This window comes from Scyliorhinus torazame, chromosome 16, assembly GCF_047496885.1.
Source record: "Scyliorhinus torazame isolate Kashiwa2021f chromosome 16, sScyTor2.1, whole genome shotgun sequence".
Lineage (NCBI taxonomy): Eukaryota > Metazoa > Chordata > Chondrichthyes > Carcharhiniformes > Scyliorhinidae > Scyliorhinus > Scyliorhinus torazame.
In genome coordinates this window covers 122,105,020-122,123,239 of record NC_092722.1, presented here as the reverse complement: position 1 = coordinate 122,123,239, position 18,220 = coordinate 122,105,020, and the positions used below count along the sequence as shown (strand labels likewise).

The following is an 18,220-nucleotide window of genomic DNA, read 5'->3' as shown; positions in this document are numbered from 1 at the left end:
GTGAGTCTTGATTTTTTTTTAAAACAGGTGCAGGAAGACATAAGGAGGGAGGGGGATGTCTAAAACTCAAAAGAAGGCCCCGGGAAGAAGGGGGCGAGTAAAGGTTCGCCATCAAGCGAAAGGGTCAGCATGGCAGCAGGAAAGATGGCGGAGGCTGGGTCGCTGGGTGGGGCCTCGCCCTTCACAGCAGAGAAGATGACCGAGGTGATTGTTTTGGAATTTGAAAAACAGTTTGCTCAGCACATGGAGGTGATGAGGAAGGAAATGATGGCAGCATTGAAGGTGCTGGTGGAGGAGGCGATTGCCCCGGTGAAGTCGGCGGCATCGAAGACATCGGCTGAGATGTGGGAGCAGGGTGAGAAGCTGAAGGGGGTGAAGGAGGCCTTGTCACAACACAACGATCAGCTCACCTGAATGAGTGAGGAGCTGCAGAGGGTGGTCGAGGCAAACAAAGGTCTGAGAGCGAAGGTGGAAGACCTGGAAAACAGATCTAGGTGGAAGAACTTAAGAATCATGGGTATGCCTGAAGGGGTGGAGAGCCCGAGACCGACTGAATACTTTGCCAAGATGTTGGCGGAGCTGCTGGGGAAGTGGGTATGCCCCCCCCCATATGAACTGGATCGGGCTCATCAGTCGTTGAGGCCTAAACCAAAGGCGAATGAAGGAGAAGGTCCTGAGTTGGGCGAAGCAAAAACGGGAGGTGCAGTGGGCTGGAGCTGGTATACGCGTATACCAGGAATTAACTATGGAGTTGGCGAGCGGCCTTCGGTCGAGTGAAGGCATTGGCGGCGGTTTGGGGTGGTGTATCCAGCAAAGTTGAGGGTGACCTACAACTCAAAAGACTTTTATTTCGAGACCATGGAGGCTTTTGTGAAGGCAGAAGGACTGGGCAGAAATGAGAACTGGGACTGAGGAATGTTGGCCTAAGAGTAGGGGGTTTAAGATTGTATACAATTCTATTTTCTATTTCATGTTGGTATATGTTGGGCAGCATGGTGGCACAGTGGTTAGCACTGTCGCTTCACAGCGCCAGGGTCCCGGGTTCGATTCCCAGCTAGGGTCTGTGTCTGTACGGAGTCTGCACATTCTCCCTGTGTCTGCGCGGGTTTCCTCCGGGTGCTCCGGTTTCCACCCACAAGTCCCGAAAGCCGTGCTGTTAGGTAATTTGGACATTCTGAATTCTCCCTCTGTGTACCGAACAGGTGCTGGAATGTGGGGACTTTTCACAGTCATTTCATTGTGACAATAAAGATTATTATTATTATGTGATCAAAGGGTGTGAAGTGCCTGTTTGGATAGGCTAGGCATTGCGATTTGTTTGACAATGATGGTTTTCTGGGGTTTGTGTGTTTGCACTGAGTTTGTTGGTTTGAAAGGAATTTGTAGTTGTTGGAGCCTGGTCGAACAGGTTCCGATGGGCCTGGGGGAGGTGTTTTTGAGAGGAAGTGGATGGGGGGAGTTCTGGGAGGGGGGAGGGGTTCAATGGCAACAAAGGGTTGGGGAGGGCCAGGCCCATTGGGCAAGGCCCGGAGTTATGAGGATGGCGGATAGATAGGGGTGGGGGGAGGGGGCACAGTCAGAATAGTAACGTGGAACGTGAGGGATTTGGAGGGGGCAGTGAAGAGATCAAGATTGTTTGTGCATCTAAAAAGCTTAAAGGTCGACATTGCCATGTTACAAGAGACCCACCTGGAGGTGAAGGACCAGGTGAGGCTCAGGAAGGGCTGGGTGAGCCAAGTGTTTCACTCAGGGTTCAACAGTAGGGCCCAGGAGGTAGTGGTATTTTTTGGTAAGAGGGCGAAGTTCCAGATGGAGATGGTTGTGGCGGACCAGGGGGAAGATATGTAATAGTAACAGGGATGTTGGAGGGGAGATTGGTGGCGCTGGCAAGTGTGTATGGACCTAACTGGGATGATGCAAGATTTGTGAAGAAGGTGTTCGGGGTCATCCCGGACTTATACTCACGCTAATAGTGGGAGGGGATTGGAAAATGGTGCCAGAACCAAGGATGGGCAGGTCGCAGCCGCGCTCGCTTGCCCAGTTGGGGGAGGGGGGGGGAAGAAACCGCTGACCGGGCTCATGAGGGAGATGGGAGGAGTGGACCCGTGGAGGTTCTTGCACCCGAGGGAGCTGGAGTATTCGTTCTTCTCCTCGGTTCACAAAGTATATTCGAGGATAGACCTTCCGTGGTAGTGAAGGTGTTGGTGACTGGGATTAGGGGATCAGAGTACTCGGCGATAGTGATTTCAGACCATGTGCTGCACTGGGTGGTCCTGGAGAGGGGGGGATAGCTCAGAGGCCCCGGTGGAGAATGGACGCAGGGTTGTTGGGGGACTGAAGCTTCTGTGAGAAGATTGGGAAAACGATTGAGGAGTACGTAGGATATAACTGTACAAGAGGAGTATAACAGGCGGTGACATGGGAAGTCCTGAAGGCAGTAGTGAGGGGGGATGTGATATCATTTATAGCAAAGGTGGATAAAGAAGAGAGGGAGGAGCTTTAAAGGCTGATGTTGGAGGTGGACATGAGATACGCTGGGGTTGCAGATCCGGCACTTTTGGCAAGAAGGAGGGAGCTCCAGGCTAGTTTGGACCGGTTGTCTTCGAGGAAGATGGTACGCCAACTGTGATGGGTGAGGGGAGCGATTAATGAATAGGGAACAAAGGCAGGCCAACTTCGAAGGGAGGCGGCGGCGAAGGAGATAGTCCAGGTGCGAGATAGGACGGGGAAATTGGTGGTTGCTCCAAAGCACATAAATAGTGTTTGAGGAGCTTTATGAAAAGCTACATAAGTAAGAGCCACCGGGAAAGGAACAAGGGATGAGAGAGCGGGTTGGAGTATCCTGGACCGGTTGGAGTATCCAAGGCTGGAGGAGGAATATAGAGCCAGATTGGAGGGGTTGGTTGGGGAACACGAGGTAAAGGAGGCAATTGGGAAGATGTAATGGTGGAAGGCAGGGCCAAATGGGTTCCCAGTGGAGTATTATAAGAAGTTCAAATACAAATTAACGCTGCTGATGCTGGAGATGTTTGAGGAGGCGATAGAGAAGGGGGTGCTACCACAACTTTGGGGCAAGCTTCGATCTCCCTGCTGTTAAAGAAAGACAAGGATCCGACGCAGTGGGGGTCGTATAGGCCTATATCGCTACTGAATGTGGGTGCAAAGATACTGGCGAAGGTACTGGTGGCTAGGTTGGAGGGGTGCCTTCCGAAGGTGATAGGAGAGGACCAGACGGGGTTTGCAAAAGGAAGGCAGCTATTTTTGAACATTAGGAGGTTAATAAATGTAATCATCAATCCGGCCGAGGGAAAGGAGATGGTGGTGGCACTAGATGCAGGAAAGGCGTTGATCGGGTAGAGTGGGGGTACTTGATGGCAGTCCTAGAGAGATTTGGGATTGGGCCAAGATTTACGGCATGGATATGGCTACTATATAGGGAACCAATGGCGAGTGTCCGCACAAACAACATGAGTTTGGGGTACTTTGCTCTGCAGACAGGGGTGTCCTATATTCCCCCTGCTATTTGCATTAGTGATAGAGCCATTGGCCATCGCTTTGAGAAGTTTGGGTCTGTGGAAGGGGTTAGTGCGGGATGGGGGTGGGGGGGGGGGGGGGGTGGAACATTGGGTGTCTTTGTACGCGGACGATTTATTGATTTATGTCTCAGAGTCGATTGCGTTGGTGTGGAACATAATGGGACTTCTCCAAAGATTTGTGTCGTGTTTAGGATATAAGTAAAATTGGAGGAGAGTGCGTTTTTTGTGGTGTCCCAGCCAGGGGTGGGGGTGGGAGTGGGGGGGCTGCCATTTCGCAGGGCAGCAGCGCACTTCATGTACCTGGGGGTGCAGGTGCAATTTTACTGGTTTGGTGGGGAGGGTGAAGGTGGACTTGGCAAGGTGGGACAACCTCCTTCTGGCATTGGCGGGCCATTAAAATGAAAGTGCTGCTGCGATTTTTATTTTTATTTCAGTGCCTGCTGGTCTTTTTACCAAAGACATTCTTCGGGGAGGTGGACAAATTGGTCACCTCGTTTACCTGGTGGGGATGGTGGGGAGGATGGTGATTGGAAGGGAGGGGGGGCAGAGTTAGCTAGGGTCAGGAAGGTGGTCCTGCAGAGGGCGGCAGGCAGGGGGGGGGGCAAATACTCCAAGAGTCCGGTAGTGGTGGAAAATCTGAAGATTTAGAGACAGCTGAGGCGGCACTTTAAGTTGGGGCTGAGTCAGGGGAGATGCCAATCAGGGGGAAATGATAGGTTTGAACTGGGGAGGCTTCGGAGATGGGAGAAGAGGGGGTATTAAAAGACCTGTTGCTGGGGGGACGTTTTGCGTGTTTAGAAGAGTTGGGGGAGAAGTATGGACTGGGGCAAGGAGGATGGTTTTGGTACTTGCAGCTCCGAGACTTTACAAAGAAGGAGATCCCAAGCTTCCCGATAGCACCAGCCCCCTCGTTGTTGGAAGAGGTATTGAAGGCAGGGGGATTAGAGAAGGGTGTGGGTGTCGGCGATTTATGGGATAATTCTGGAGGAGGACAGGGTGTCCATGGAAGGGATTAAGGTCAAGTGGGACGAAGAGTTGAAAATGAAAATGAAAATCGCTTATTGTCACAAGTAGGCTTCAAATGAAGTTACTGTGAAAAGCCCCTAGTTGCCACATTCCGGCACCTGTTCGCGGAGGTCGGTACGGGAATTGAACCCGCGCTGCTGGCCTGCCTGGGTCTGTTTTACAAGCCAGCTATTTAGCCCACTGTGATATACCAGCCCCTAGTTGGGCAAGGTAATGGAAGAAGGTTTGTAGTGTGAGGTGCTACGAAGAGTGAACGCTTCAACTTCCTGCGCAAGGGGCTGATACAGCTGTAGGTCGTGTAAAGGGCACACCTCACGAAGGTGAGGATGAGTCGGCTCTTCGAGGGAATGGAGGATGTTTGTAAACGATGTGGGAGGGGTCCCGCAAACCATGTACATATGTTTTGGTCCTGTCCGAAGCTGGAGAGGTATTAGAACAAAGAACAAAGAAAAGTACAGAATAGGAACAGGCCCTTCGGCCCTCCAAGCCCGTGCCGACCATGCTGCCCGACTAAACTAAAATCATCTACACTTCCGGGGTCCGTATCCCTCTATTCCCGTCCTATTCATGTATTTGTCAAGATGCCCCTTAAACGTCACTTTCATCCCTGCTTCCACCACCTCCTCCGGTAGCGAGTTCCAGGCACCCACTACCTCTTGTGTAAAAAACCTGCCTCGTACATCTCCTCTAAACCTTGCCCCTCACACCTTAAACCTATGCCCCCTAGTAATTGACCCCTCCACCCTGGGAAAAAGTCTCTGACTATCCACTTTGTCTATGCTTCTCATAATTTTGTAGACATCTATCAGGTTGCCCCTCAACCTCCTTCGTTCCAGTGAGAACAAACCAAATGTATTCATCCGCTCCTCATAGCTAATGCCCTCCATACCAGGCAACATCCTGGTAAATCTCTTCTGCACCCTCTCTAAAGCCTCCACATCCTTCTGGTAGTGTGGCGACCAGAATTGAACACTATACTCCCAAGTGTGGCCTAACTAAGGTTCTATACAGCTGCAACATAACTTGATAATTTATATACTCAATGCCCCGGCCAATGAAGGCAAGCATGCCGTATGCCTTCTTGACTACCTACTCTTTTTTTAAAAAAATTTTTTTAAAATAAATTTAGAGTACCCAATTCATTTTTTCCAATTAAGGGTCAATTTAGCGTGGCCAATCCATCTATCCTGCATATCTTTGGGTTGTGGGGGCGAAACCCATGCACACACGGGGAGAATGTGCACACAGACAGTGACCCAGAGCCGGGATTGAACCTGGGACCTCGGTGCCGTGAGGCAGCAGGGCTACCTCACTGCGCCACCGTACTGCCCTCTTGACTACCTTCTCCACCTGTGTTGCCCCTTTCAGTCACCTGTGGACCTGTACACCTAGATCTCTCTGACTCTTGAGGGTTCTACCATTCACTGTATATTCCCTACCTGTATTAGACCTTCCAAAATGCATTACCTCACATTTGTCCGGATTAAGCTCCACCTGCCATCTCTCTGCCCAAGTCTCCAAACGATCTAATTCCTGCTGTATCCTCTGACTGTCCTCATCGCTATCCGCAATTCCACCAACCTTTGTGTCGTCCGGAAACTTAATCGGACCAGTTACATTTTCTTCCAAATCATTTATATATACTATGAACAGCAAAGGTCCCAGCATTGAACCCTGCGGAACACCACTAGCCCTCCAATCAGAAAAGCACCCTTCCATTGCTACTCTCTGCCTTCTATGACCTCGCCAGTTCTGTATTGGAGGGAGGTCTTTAGTATCATCTCGGAGTATTACATGTGAACTTGGAACCGGGTCCCTTAGACATCATTTTCTGGGTGTCGAACCAGCCCAAGCTGCAGGCAGATTCGGGGACAGGTGTTTTAGCCTTCGCCTCACTGATACCCGGAGGCAGGTCCTGGTGGGGTGGAAGTCAGCTTCTTCACCCTGTGCCTCGGCTTAATGGGGGGACCGACTCAAATGTCTCACTCTTGAGAAGGTGAAATTTGAGCTAAGAGGGTTGAAGGAGGGGCACTACAATTCATGGGAATTGCTTATTATGCACTTTTGGGAACTGGTTGCCATTGAACATTAAGTGGGGGTTGAGTTTACTGTTTCATTGTTAACTTTTACCTGGAAAGCACCAATTGATGTACTGGATTGTATATTGAGGGGGGGGTTGTTTCTGGAGGATTGTTATAATGTTCGTTTTTACAGTTGTTTTTCTTTTGTTGTTTTTTTGATGAAAACGTTAAAAATGTGGAGAATAGAAAGATTTTTTTTAAAAGCGGGATACCATCCAGGACAATGCAGTCACACCCGATAGCTACCCCTTCCACAATCTCAGTCAGGTGAGTGGGAGAGGCAGAGAAATACAATGACACGTAACCATAAGGCTGGGCTCATTCCAGACAGAGCAAAGGTGCTCCACACAACAGCCATCCAATTTAGATTTGGATTCTCCAGTGTACATGGGACTGCACTGCGAATATATAGTGTGCTAAATTGAAAGAAATAAAAGCAAGTCTTCCTTTCCTTTAAGTAAGGATTGGCCCCCCACCTTAGTTGACAGTGTGTTCGATCATGTCTGTTCAATTTCCTGCATGTCTTCTCTTATTCGTTGTCCTCCCTCCCAGAACCACAATATGATTCCTCATCAGCCTGCACATTGGATGGACCATCCACCACCATCGCCAGCATGATACTACCATCATACACATATTCCAATTCCCTTTCAGCAGTCTGAAGGGACTATTCTCTGTGATACCTGGTGCACTCCTCAATCACCCCCAACACCCCCTTTCCTTTCCACAGCACCTTCCCATACGAGTACAGGAAATGCAACACCCTGTCCTGTTTGCTCCTCCTATCTCCCCATTCAAGGCTCAAAACATTCCTTCCATGTGACCCAGTAATTTACTTGTTCTTCTTTCAATTTAGCATACTGCACTCACTGCCCATAATGCGGTCTCCTCGACATTGGGGAGACCAACAAAAATTGTGCAACCGCTTTTGTTCAATCTGCAAGCATGGTAGCACAAGTGGATAGCACTGTGGCTTCACAGCGCCAGGGTCCCAGGTTCGATTCCCCGCTGGGTCACTGTCTGTGCGGAGGTCTGCACGTTCTCCCAGTGTCTGCGCGGGTTTCCTCCGGGTCTTCCGGTTTCCTTCCTCAGTCCAAAGACATGCAAGTTAGGTGGATTGGCCATGCAAAATTGCCCTTAGTGTCCAAAAAAAAGGTTAGATGGGGTTATTGGGTTACAGGGATAGGGTGTCTTTTGCCTGATTGTTGCCGATTATTTGACAGCATGACAAATGAGCTAATTATGTTCTGCCATTACATGTCCTGAAGAATCAGATAGCAGCGAGTGAGGTGCATTGTGGAACTGTTCAGGAGCCAAAGCTTCAGAAGAAGAAGGGGAAACATTGACAGAGGGCACATCAAAATTGAAGTTAATTTCTTTAAACATATGGCTTGACACAGAGAACCAATTTTTAAAAAATAATAATTTCCGGGATGTGGACAGCACTGGCCAGACCAGCATTTATTGCCCATCCTTGTTTGCCATTCAGATGGTGGTGGTGAATTGCCTTGGTGAACCGCTGCAATCCCTGTGGTGTAGGTACACCACAGTGCTTTTAGGGATGGAGTTCCAGGATTTTGATGCAGCAACAGTGAAATATTTCCAAGTCAGGATGATGAGTGACTTGGAGGGAAACATCCAGCTATTGGTGTTCCCAGCTATCTATTGCTCTTGTTCTTCTAGATGGTAGCGGTCGAGGGTTTGGAACGTGCTGCCTAAAGAATCTTGGTGAGTTCCTGCAATGGATCTTGTAGATGGAACAAACAGCTGTCACTGTTGATCAGTGGTAAAGTTTATGGAAGGGATAGCAATCAAGTGGGCTGCTTTATCTGGGGTGTTGTTGAGCCTCTTGAACGTTGTTGGGGCTGCACTCATCCAGGCAAGTGGAGAATATTCCATTACACTCCTGACTTATGCCTTGTAGATGGTGGACAGGCTTTGGTGGGGTCAGGAGGTGAGTTACTCGCCGTAGCATTCACAGCCTTTGATCTGCTCTGGTAGCCACAGTATTAATGTGGGTAGTCCAGTTCAGCTTCTAGTCAATGGTAGCCCCCAGGATGTTGATAGTGGGGGATTCAGCAGCAGTAATGCCTTTGATTGTCCAGGTGCGATGATTAGATCTACTCTTGTTGGAGATGGTCATTACCTGGTACTTGTGTGGCCCAAATGTTACTTGCTGCTTGGTCAGTCCAAGCCTGGATATTGTCCAGGTCTTACTGCATTTGGATGTGGACTGCTCCATTAGCTAAGGAGCTGCAAATGATGCTGAACATTGTGCAGTCATCCGCAAACATCCCCACTTCTGACCTTATGATGGAAGGGGGGTCATTGATGAAGCAGCTGAAGATGATTGGGCCTAGGATACTACCCCAAGGAACTCCTGCAGTGGTGTCCTGAGCTGAGATGGTTGACCTCCAACAACCACAACCATCTTCCTTTGTGTCAGGTATGACTCCAATCAGCTGAGAGTTTCCCCCCTGATTCCCATTGACTCCAGTTTACCTAGGGCTCCTTGATACCATAACTGGTCAAGTGCTGCCTTGATGTCAAGGGCAGTCACTCTCACCTCATCTCTGGCATTCAGCTCTTCTGTACATGTTTCAACCAAGGCTGTAATGAGGTCAGGGGCTGAGTGACCCTGGCGGAACCCAAAAGGAGCACCTGTGTGCAGGTTATTGCTGAGTGAGTGCCTTTTGATAATGCTGCAGATGACACTCTCCATCACTTACTGATGATTGAGAGCAGACTGATGGAGCGGTAATTGGCTGGACTGAATCTGTCCTGTTTCTAGTGTACAGGACACACCTGGGCAATTTTCCACATTGCTGGGTAGATGGTGTAGCTGTACTGGAACAACTTGGATGTCCTTGCAGCAAGCTTGAAGCATAATCAGTAGAAGATTTAATAGGACCGTAACTTTATATTTCTCGTTTCATGCTACACTTCAGAATTTGGGTAACTTCAGAGCGGCACGTGGTACAGTAGTTAGCACTGCTGCCTATGGCGCTGAGGACCTGAATTCGAATCCCGGCCCTGGGTCACTGTCCATGTGGAGTTTGCACATTCTCCCCGTGTCTGCGTGGGTTTCAGCCCCACAACTCAAAGATGTGCAGATTAGGTGAAATGGCCACGCTAAATTGCCCCCTAATTGGAAAAAGAATAATAATTGGGTACTCTAAATTTTTAAAAAACGAATTTGGGTAATTTCACATTGAACTAAATTGAATAGGTAGCCACAAAATTTGGTTTATTTAAAGAATGTTTCTCCTTAAAAATTTAGCTTACATCATTCTGATCTTAATTCAATAAATGGTAACTGAATCTCATAATGCAGTAAACATACTTGATATAGTGGCGGTTCATTAGAATGTGGGTGAAAACCTTTCTTTCGACAGGAGGACACTTCCTGTATCCCCACAGGAGTCAGCCGGAAGGCACCAGTTCTGGAAAAATATCATAAAGTAAATCAATAAAAATCGATGTTGTCATCCAGTCAAACAAATCATATGCAGAGGCTTGGCATAATTCCAAAGTCCAAAGATGTACAGGTTAGGTGCGGTTACGGTTGATTGTGATTGGGGGGGGGGGGGGGGGGGGGAGACTGGGCCTAGGTAGAGTGCCCTTTTGGAGAGTCAGTGTAGACCTGAAGGGCCAAATGGCCTTCTTCTGCACTATAGGGATTCTATGAACTCAAGTTATTAACACAAACACAAAATTTCAGTTGTAAGTCAATCAAATTTACACAAATTCCAAATGTGAAATTTTTAAAATATAGATACATATAATTCAGGCATCAGGCCTGTTATGCTGCTAAATGGCTGTGTTCAAGTTTACACCCACAATCATGCTTATGCCACAATCAAGTTTATGCCTACAATTGTGAACATTGCCCCTTCCCAAGGAACAATGATTGAACATGAGTCACTTTGGAACTCATTGCTAGACCAATAGATGAAGGCCGAGAGAAAGGAAATTTTGATTCATGTTCCTCTAAAAGGTAAGGGAAAATCCAAGGTGCGTAGTTTATGCTCAAAATACTCATCCAGCATTTATGTAAAAATGCCTGGTCATGTGTTCGTTGAAAAATAAGAATCTAAATAGAATAAAGGAACAAAGGAGTCTGGGATTACAAATACCCAAAAGGAATCAAGTAAAGTAAATGTAAAGTCGCCACAGTCCCAGATGACCATCGGCTGCTTTTTCCTTTGAGTGGGAGAGCTAACTGATGGTGATTTAACCTGTGGGTCACCACACCTCAGGCGAGAGAAGGCGTCATGAATAATTTCATGAATTGAACCCACGCTGTTGGCCTCGCTCTGCATCACGAACCAGCTGTCCAGCCTACTGAGCTAAACCGGCCAACACAGGTTAATAAGGCCACAGAAAAACAGCAAGAAGGTTTATTTCTATAGAGAGAATTCAAAAGTAAAGAAATGCTAAACTTTGAGGTGAGGCAGTGGGCGCAATGGTATTGACACTGGACTAGTAATCCAGGGACCCAGGGCAAGATCTGGGGACCCGGGTTTAAATCCCACCAGGGTAGATGATGAAATTTAAATTCAATAAACTGATGGCCATGAGACCATTGTCGATTGTCGTAGAAACCCAGTTGGTTCACGAATGCCTTTAGGGAAGGGAATCTGCCATCCTCACCTGGTCTGTGACTCAAGATCCACAACAATGTGGTTGACTCTCACATGCCCTCTGAAATGGAGAGCAGTTAACAATGGGAAACAAATGCTGGCCCAGCTAGCGATGCCTACGTCCCATAAATGATTTCTATAAAAAATATTCAACCTCAGTTTGATTACACTTGGAATATAAAGGGCAGCAGAGAGATATCAGCCTGCGTTACAACATGTGGTGCAAAACTAAAGGGCATCAATACAAGATAATCGCCAAAACAAATCCAATAGGGAATCAAAAAGAAACTTCTGGACTTCAATGAAGAGTGCAGAGGGAGAGAGGCAATACTCAAAAGGTGACATCACAGAAAAATGGTGAGTAAACCTATCTGGCTGCATCACAGTTGGTAAGAGTTGGTAAACTCTTATTCGGGGCTGTCTTCAAATTGCTATAAATTAGAAAAGCGTAACATTTTTCAACAAGTTGGATTGGATTTGTTTATGCTCATGAGTACCGAGGCACAGTGAAAAGTATTTTTCTGCGTGCAGCTCAAACAGATCATTGAGTACATAAAAATAAAATAGGGCAACAAAGGTACACAAACAGGCATCGGGTGAAGCATACAGGAGGGTAGTATTAATCAGATCAGTACATTAGAGGGCCGTTTAGGAGTCTGGTAAGAGCAGGGAAGAAGCTGCTTTTGAGTCTGTTCGTGCGTGTTCTCAGACTTTTATATCTCCTGCCCGATGGAAGAAGTTGGAAGAGTGAGTAAGCCGGGTGGGAGGGGTCTTTGATTATGCTGCCCACTTTCCCAAGGCAGTGGGAGATGTGGATCGAGTCAATGGATGAGAGGCGGGTTTGTGTGATGGACTAGGCTATGTTCTGTGTGATAGACTGGGCTATGTTCACGACCCTCTGAAGTTTCTTGCGGTCTTGAGCCGAGCAGTTGCCTTATCAGGCTGTGATGCAGCCAGATAGGTGCTTTTTATGGTGCACCTGTAAACATTGGTAAGAGTCAATGTGGACATGCCGAATTTCCTCAGTTTCCTGAGGAAGTATAGGCGCTGTTGGGCTTTCTTGGTCGTAGCATGGACGTGGGTGGACCAGGACAGATTTTTGGTGATGTGCACACTTAGGAATTTGAAGCTTTCAACCATCTCCACCTCGGCACCATTGATGATGCTTCGAATTAATGGAGAAGCACCAGGAATAAGGGAAAGCTAGGGCCATTATAATAAGGTAATATAAGTAATCCGAAGTAGAATAAAGTTAATGTAAGGGAAGTAAAGTTAAGGCATGGCAGCACAGCTCAGTTGAGCGGAATGCATGACCTGTAACATGGCACGCGCAAAGTCAAGGACGCTACCGTCTCATTGATGACCAGGCGTGCAAGAGGTGTGCCAGCTGCAGAAACTTGAGCTCCAGGTTTCACACTCGAGTGGTGGCTGGATTCACCGTGGCGGTTCTGTGAGGCTGAGAGCTACGTGAATAGCTCATTCAGAGAAGTGGTTACACTCCAACTTAAGGGTCTGGAGGCAGAGAGGGAATAGGTGACCACCAGGCAATCCAAGAGTCGTCGGCAGATAGTGCAGGATTCCCTGATGTCCTGCTCACAGATCAGTTTTCTCCTTTGGGAGCTGGTGATTCCTCAGAGGAATGCTGTCAGAGCCAAATTTGTGGTGCCATGAGTGGCTCGGCTGTACAGAAGGAGAGGAAGAAGAAAGGAATAGCAATAGTGATAGGGATTCATTAGTTAGGTGAACAGGCTTGTGTTTCTGTGGCCATAGACTAGACTCCAGGATGGTGTGTTGCCTCCTTGGTGCCAGGATCAAGGATGTCACAGAGTGGCTGTAGGACATTGACCATGGTGGGTGAACAGCCAACGGTTGTGGTCCATGTTGGTACCAATGACTTGGGTAGGAAGGTGATTTGGTCCTGCAATCAGGATTTAGGGAGCTCGATAGAAAATTAACAAGCAGGATCTCAAAGATAGTAATCTCCGACTTGTGCATTGAGTGAGTATAGAAATAGGGGGATAGATCAGATAAATGCATGACTGGAAAAATGGTGCAGGAGGGAGGGCTTTAGATTCCCGGGACACTGGAACTGGCTCTAGGGGAGGTGGCACCTGTACAAGCAGGTAGTTTGCACCTGAACAAATCTGGGACTGAGTTCCTTGCCGGATGATTTGCTAGTGCTGTTGGGAGGGCTTTAAACTAACTCGGCAAGGGTGCGGGAATCAAGAGGAAATATTACAGAGGAATACCAGGGTGCACAAAATACTGGGAGATACAGAAAGCACTCGTACAGAGAATAGTAAGTTAATAGGTGAAGTCAGAGAATGACGCCTAAATCAGGATTACTATGCATGTAAGTGAGTGCACAGAGTATAGTAAATAAGATTGGGGAGTTACAGGCGTAGATTGCAATGTGGAAATATGATGGTGTGACGATAACAGAGAGCTGGCTCAAGGCAGGGCAGGACCGGGTGTTGAATCTTCCTGGGTACAAAGTGTTCAGGAAGATAGGAAAGGAGGAAGGGTGTCGACATTGGTTAGGGAGAGCTTTGCAGTGCTGGAGAAAGAGGATGTTCCAGAGGGTTCAAGGACAGAATCAATTTGGCTGGAGCTAAGGAACAAAAAGGGTGCAATTACATTGCTTGGTGTAGTTTATAGACTGCCAACTAGTGAGAAGGATGGAGAAGAACAAATCTGCAGGGAAATTACAGAGAAATACAAACATTGTAGAGTAGTTATAATGGAGGACTTTATTATCTGAATGTAGATTTGGACAGGGTAGTGCAAAGGGTGGTAGAGGGGCAAAGGTTCCGAGATTATGTTCAGGGAAATTTTGGACAGCAGCACATGTCCAATCTAACAGGAAAGATGAACTGTTGGACCTGGTTCTTGGAAATTCAAGTGTCACTAGGGGGACATTAAGGAGACAGTGATCATTGTATCATAAGGTTTAGGATGACGGTAGAAAAGGACAATTGGAAAACCGGAGTGAAAGTAATTAACTGTGAGGGAGCCAACTTCAATGGGGTAAGAACGGAGCTGGGTCGGATCGACTGGAATGAAAGGTTGGCGGACAAAAAATGGGCTACCTTCAAAACAGAAATGTTTAGGGCACAGTCAATGTTTATTAGCTCAAAAGGGAAAGTAGAGCAGACAAATCGCGAGCTCCATGGATGAAAAAGGAGATAGAAATTAAGATACAGAAGGCAACATGTGCTTATGACAGGTAGAGAGTACAGTTGAGAACCAAGATGAATAGAGAAGGTTCAGAGGGAAGGTGAGAAAGCACATTAGAAAGCGAAGAGGGATTATGAGAAAAGACTGGCAGCCAACATTAGGGGTATCCCAAAGTCTTCTATAGGCACATAAATAGTAAAAGGAAGAGTGTGACGGATTGGGGACCTAAAAGGTAATTTACACATGAAAGCTGGAGGGCATAATGGAGGGAATAAATTAATATTTTGCATCTGTCTTTACCAAAGAGGTTGATGCTATGGAGGCCATCGTGACAAGATGAGGAAACCCTGTCCCTAGAAGGTTTCAAAATTGATAAGGAGAAAAGGTTGAATAGGCAGTCAGTATTTAAAGTTGACAAAGTTGACCGGGACTGGATGTTGAACGAGTGAGAACAGAAATTGCAGGGGCACTGGCCATAATCTTTCAGTCTTCTCCATAGTCAGGGGAGGTGCCAGAGGACTGGTGAATTGCAAATGTTATGCCCTTGCATAAAATGGTTATAAGGGTAGCCCCAACAATTCTAGGCCAGTGGGTTTAATCTCTGTGGTGGGCAAGCTTCTGGAAGTAATTATTCGAGATAGAATTAGTAGTCACCTGAAAAATGTGGGTTGATTAGGATGTGCCAGCATAACTAACTTGCTGGAGGTTTTGAGATAAACAAATGGGTTGATGAGGGTAATGCTGTTGATGTGGTGTATATGGACTTTCAAATGGCATTTGATACAGGAGATACACAACAGATGCGTGAGGAAAGTTCCAGCTCATGGAATAAAAGGGACAGGAGCGACATGGATACAAAATTCGCTGAATAATAGGAAGCAGATAATAATGGTCAATGGGTATTTTTCAGACTGGAATAAAGTTTGATGTTGGGCTCCCCAGGGGTCCTTTCTTTTCCTGATATAACTAACTAGATCTTGATGTGCAGGGGACAATTTCAAAGTTTTCAAAGAGTGGGAAGATAGGTGGCAGATGAAGTTCAATATTAAGCAGTGTGAGGTGATGCAGTTGGGCAGGAAGCATATGGAGAGATAATGTAAAGTAAGGGGCACAATGTTTAAGGGGGAGCAGAGGGACTTTGGTGTACATGCATAGATCATTGGGGGTGGCAGGACAGATGGAGAGCGCAGTTAATAAAGCATATAGTATTCTGGGCTTTATTAATAGGGGCATAGATTACAAGAGTAAGCAACGAAAGAGAAAATGCTGGAAAATCTCAGCAGGTCAGGCAGCATCTGTAGGGAGAGAAAAGAGCTAACGTTTCGAGTCCGATGACTCTTTGTCAAAGCGTAAGGAAGTTATGCTGAACTTACATAAGAAACTCGTTAGACCTCAGCTGGGGTATTATGTACATTTCTGGGCATCATACTATAGGAAGGATGTGAAGATCCCTAGAAAGCAGCGAGTATAATTTAGCATCCAATTTGTGAGTGAGAAACTTGGGTCAGAAACAACTGTGCTACACTTAAATAAGGGTAACTATAAAGGAATGAGGGCAGAGTTGGTTAGACTGGGCTGGGAAAGGAGTTTAGCAGGAACGATGTTGGATCAGCAATGGCAGACATTTCTGAAAACAGTTCATGGCTCACAATAAGGATGGCACGGTGGCACAGTGGTTAGCGCTGCTGCCTCACGGCACCGTAGACCCGGGTTCAATATCGGCCCCGGTCACTATCCGTGTGGAGTTATCACATTCTTCCCATGTCTGCGAGGATTTCACCCCCATAACACAAAGGTGTGCAGGGGAGGTGGATTGGTCACGCTAATTGCTCTTAATTGGAAAACAGTTTTTAAAATTTTTTTAAATGACTCACAACAAAAATATACCCAATGAGGAAGAAGGATTTGAGAAAGGGAATATATCAACCATGGTTCACGAAGGAAATGAAGGACAGTATTAAACTGAAAGAAAAAACATATAATGTGGCAGAGATCAAAGAGGATTGGGAAATTTGAAAAAAAAACAGAAGATGATCAAACAAAATAAAGAGGGAGAAGATAAACTAAGAGGGTAAACTAGCAAGTAATATAAAAATGGACAGCAAGAGTTTCTTTAAATATATAGAACATAGAACAATACAGCGCAGTACAGGCTCTTCGGTCCACGATGTCGCACCGAAACAAAAGCCATCTAACCTACACTATGCCATTATCATCCATATGTTTATCCAATAAACTTTTAAATGCCTTCAATGTTGGCGAGTTCACTACTGTAGCAGGTAGGGCATTCCACGGCCTCACTACTCTTTGCGTAAAGAACCTACCTCTGACCTCTGTCCTATATCTATTACCCCTCAGTTTAAAGTTATGTCCCCTCGTGCCAGCCATTTCCATCCGCGGGAGAAGGCTCTCATTGTCCACCCTATCCAACCCCCTGATCATTTTGTATGCCTCTATTAAGTCTCCTCTTAACCTTCTTCTCTCCAACGAAAACAAGTCCATCAGCCTTTCCTCATAAGATTTTCCCTCCATACCAGGCAACATCCTGGTAAATCTCCTCTGCACCCGCTCCAAAGCCTCCACGTCCTCCCTATAATGCGGTGACCAGAACTGCACGCAATACTCCAAATGCGGCCGTACCAGAGTTCTGTACAGCTGCAACATGACCTCCCGACTATAAAAAGGAAGAGAGAGGCCAAAGTGAACGTAGGCCCTTTAAAGAATTAAGCTGGAGAAATAATAATGGGGAACGAGGAGGCACAGGAGTTAAACAAATACTTTGTGTCGGTCTTCATGGTGGAAGACAATAATAATATTCCAAAATATAAATAATCAAGGGGCAGGTGGGTGGTGTGGGGGTAGGGGGAAAAATAAATACAGTAACAATCACAAGAGAAAAAGTACTCGAGAAACTAATAGTGCTAAAGTCCAATAAGTCCCCTGGGCTTAATGGGCTGCATCCTAGGATATTAAAGGAAGTAGCTATAGAGATGGTGGATGCACTGGTAGCAATCTTCTGAGAATCCTTAAAGTCCCAGACAATCGGGAACTGCCAAAAAAGGAGGAAGACAAAAACAAGTAACTATAGGCCAGTTAACTTAACTTCTGTCATTGGGAAAATGGGAAACGTATTTAATAGCAGATCATTTAGAAATGCACAATATAATCAAACAGAGTCAGCAAGGCTTCATAAAGGGGAAAGCATTTCTGACAAATGTATCAGAATTCCTTGAGGTGATAATGATCAGGGTAGATGAAAGGGAACCAGTAGATAACATGTACTTGGATTTCCAAAATGTGTTTGATAAGGTACCAACAAAAGGCTACTTAATAAGATAAGAGCCTATGGTGTTGAGGGTCATATATTGGCATAGATAGTGAATTGGCTAACTGATAGAAGACAGTGAATTGGGTTAAGAGGGACATTCTCAGGATGGCAATCTGTAACTAGTGGAGGGCCACAGGGATCAGGGAGGAGGACACAATTATTTACAATATATTAATGACTTGGACGAGGGAAGTGAATGTAGTATTGCCAAGTTTGCAGATGACACAAAAAGAGGTGGGAAGGCAAGTGGTGAAAGATGACACAAAGAGTCCACAGAGGGATGTATACAGGTTAGGGAAGTGGGCAACAACTTGGCAGATGGAATACAATGTAGGAAAATGTGAAATTAAGCATTTTGGGAGGAAGAATAAAGGAGCTGAATATTATTTAAATGGAGAAAGGCTGCAGAAAGCTGCAGCACAGAGGGAT

General features: G+C 46.5%; 1 protein-coding gene across 3 annotated transcripts in view; it reads right to left on the bottom strand.

Moving 5' to 3' along the window:
- The window catches only part of stambpl1 (STAM binding protein-like 1), a 132,394-nt gene that overhangs the window by 9,310 nt on the left and 104,864 nt on the right, over positions 1 to 18,220 (bottom strand). For all 3 annotated transcript variants that reach the window (XM_072478970.1, XM_072478969.1, XM_072478971.1), the window contains one exon: positions 9,987 to 10,086. In XM_072478970.1, the coding sequence (XP_072335071.1) occupies positions 9,987 to 10,086 (100 nt within the window). The remainder of the gene's footprint in view (positions 1 to 9,986; positions 10,087 to 18,220) is intronic.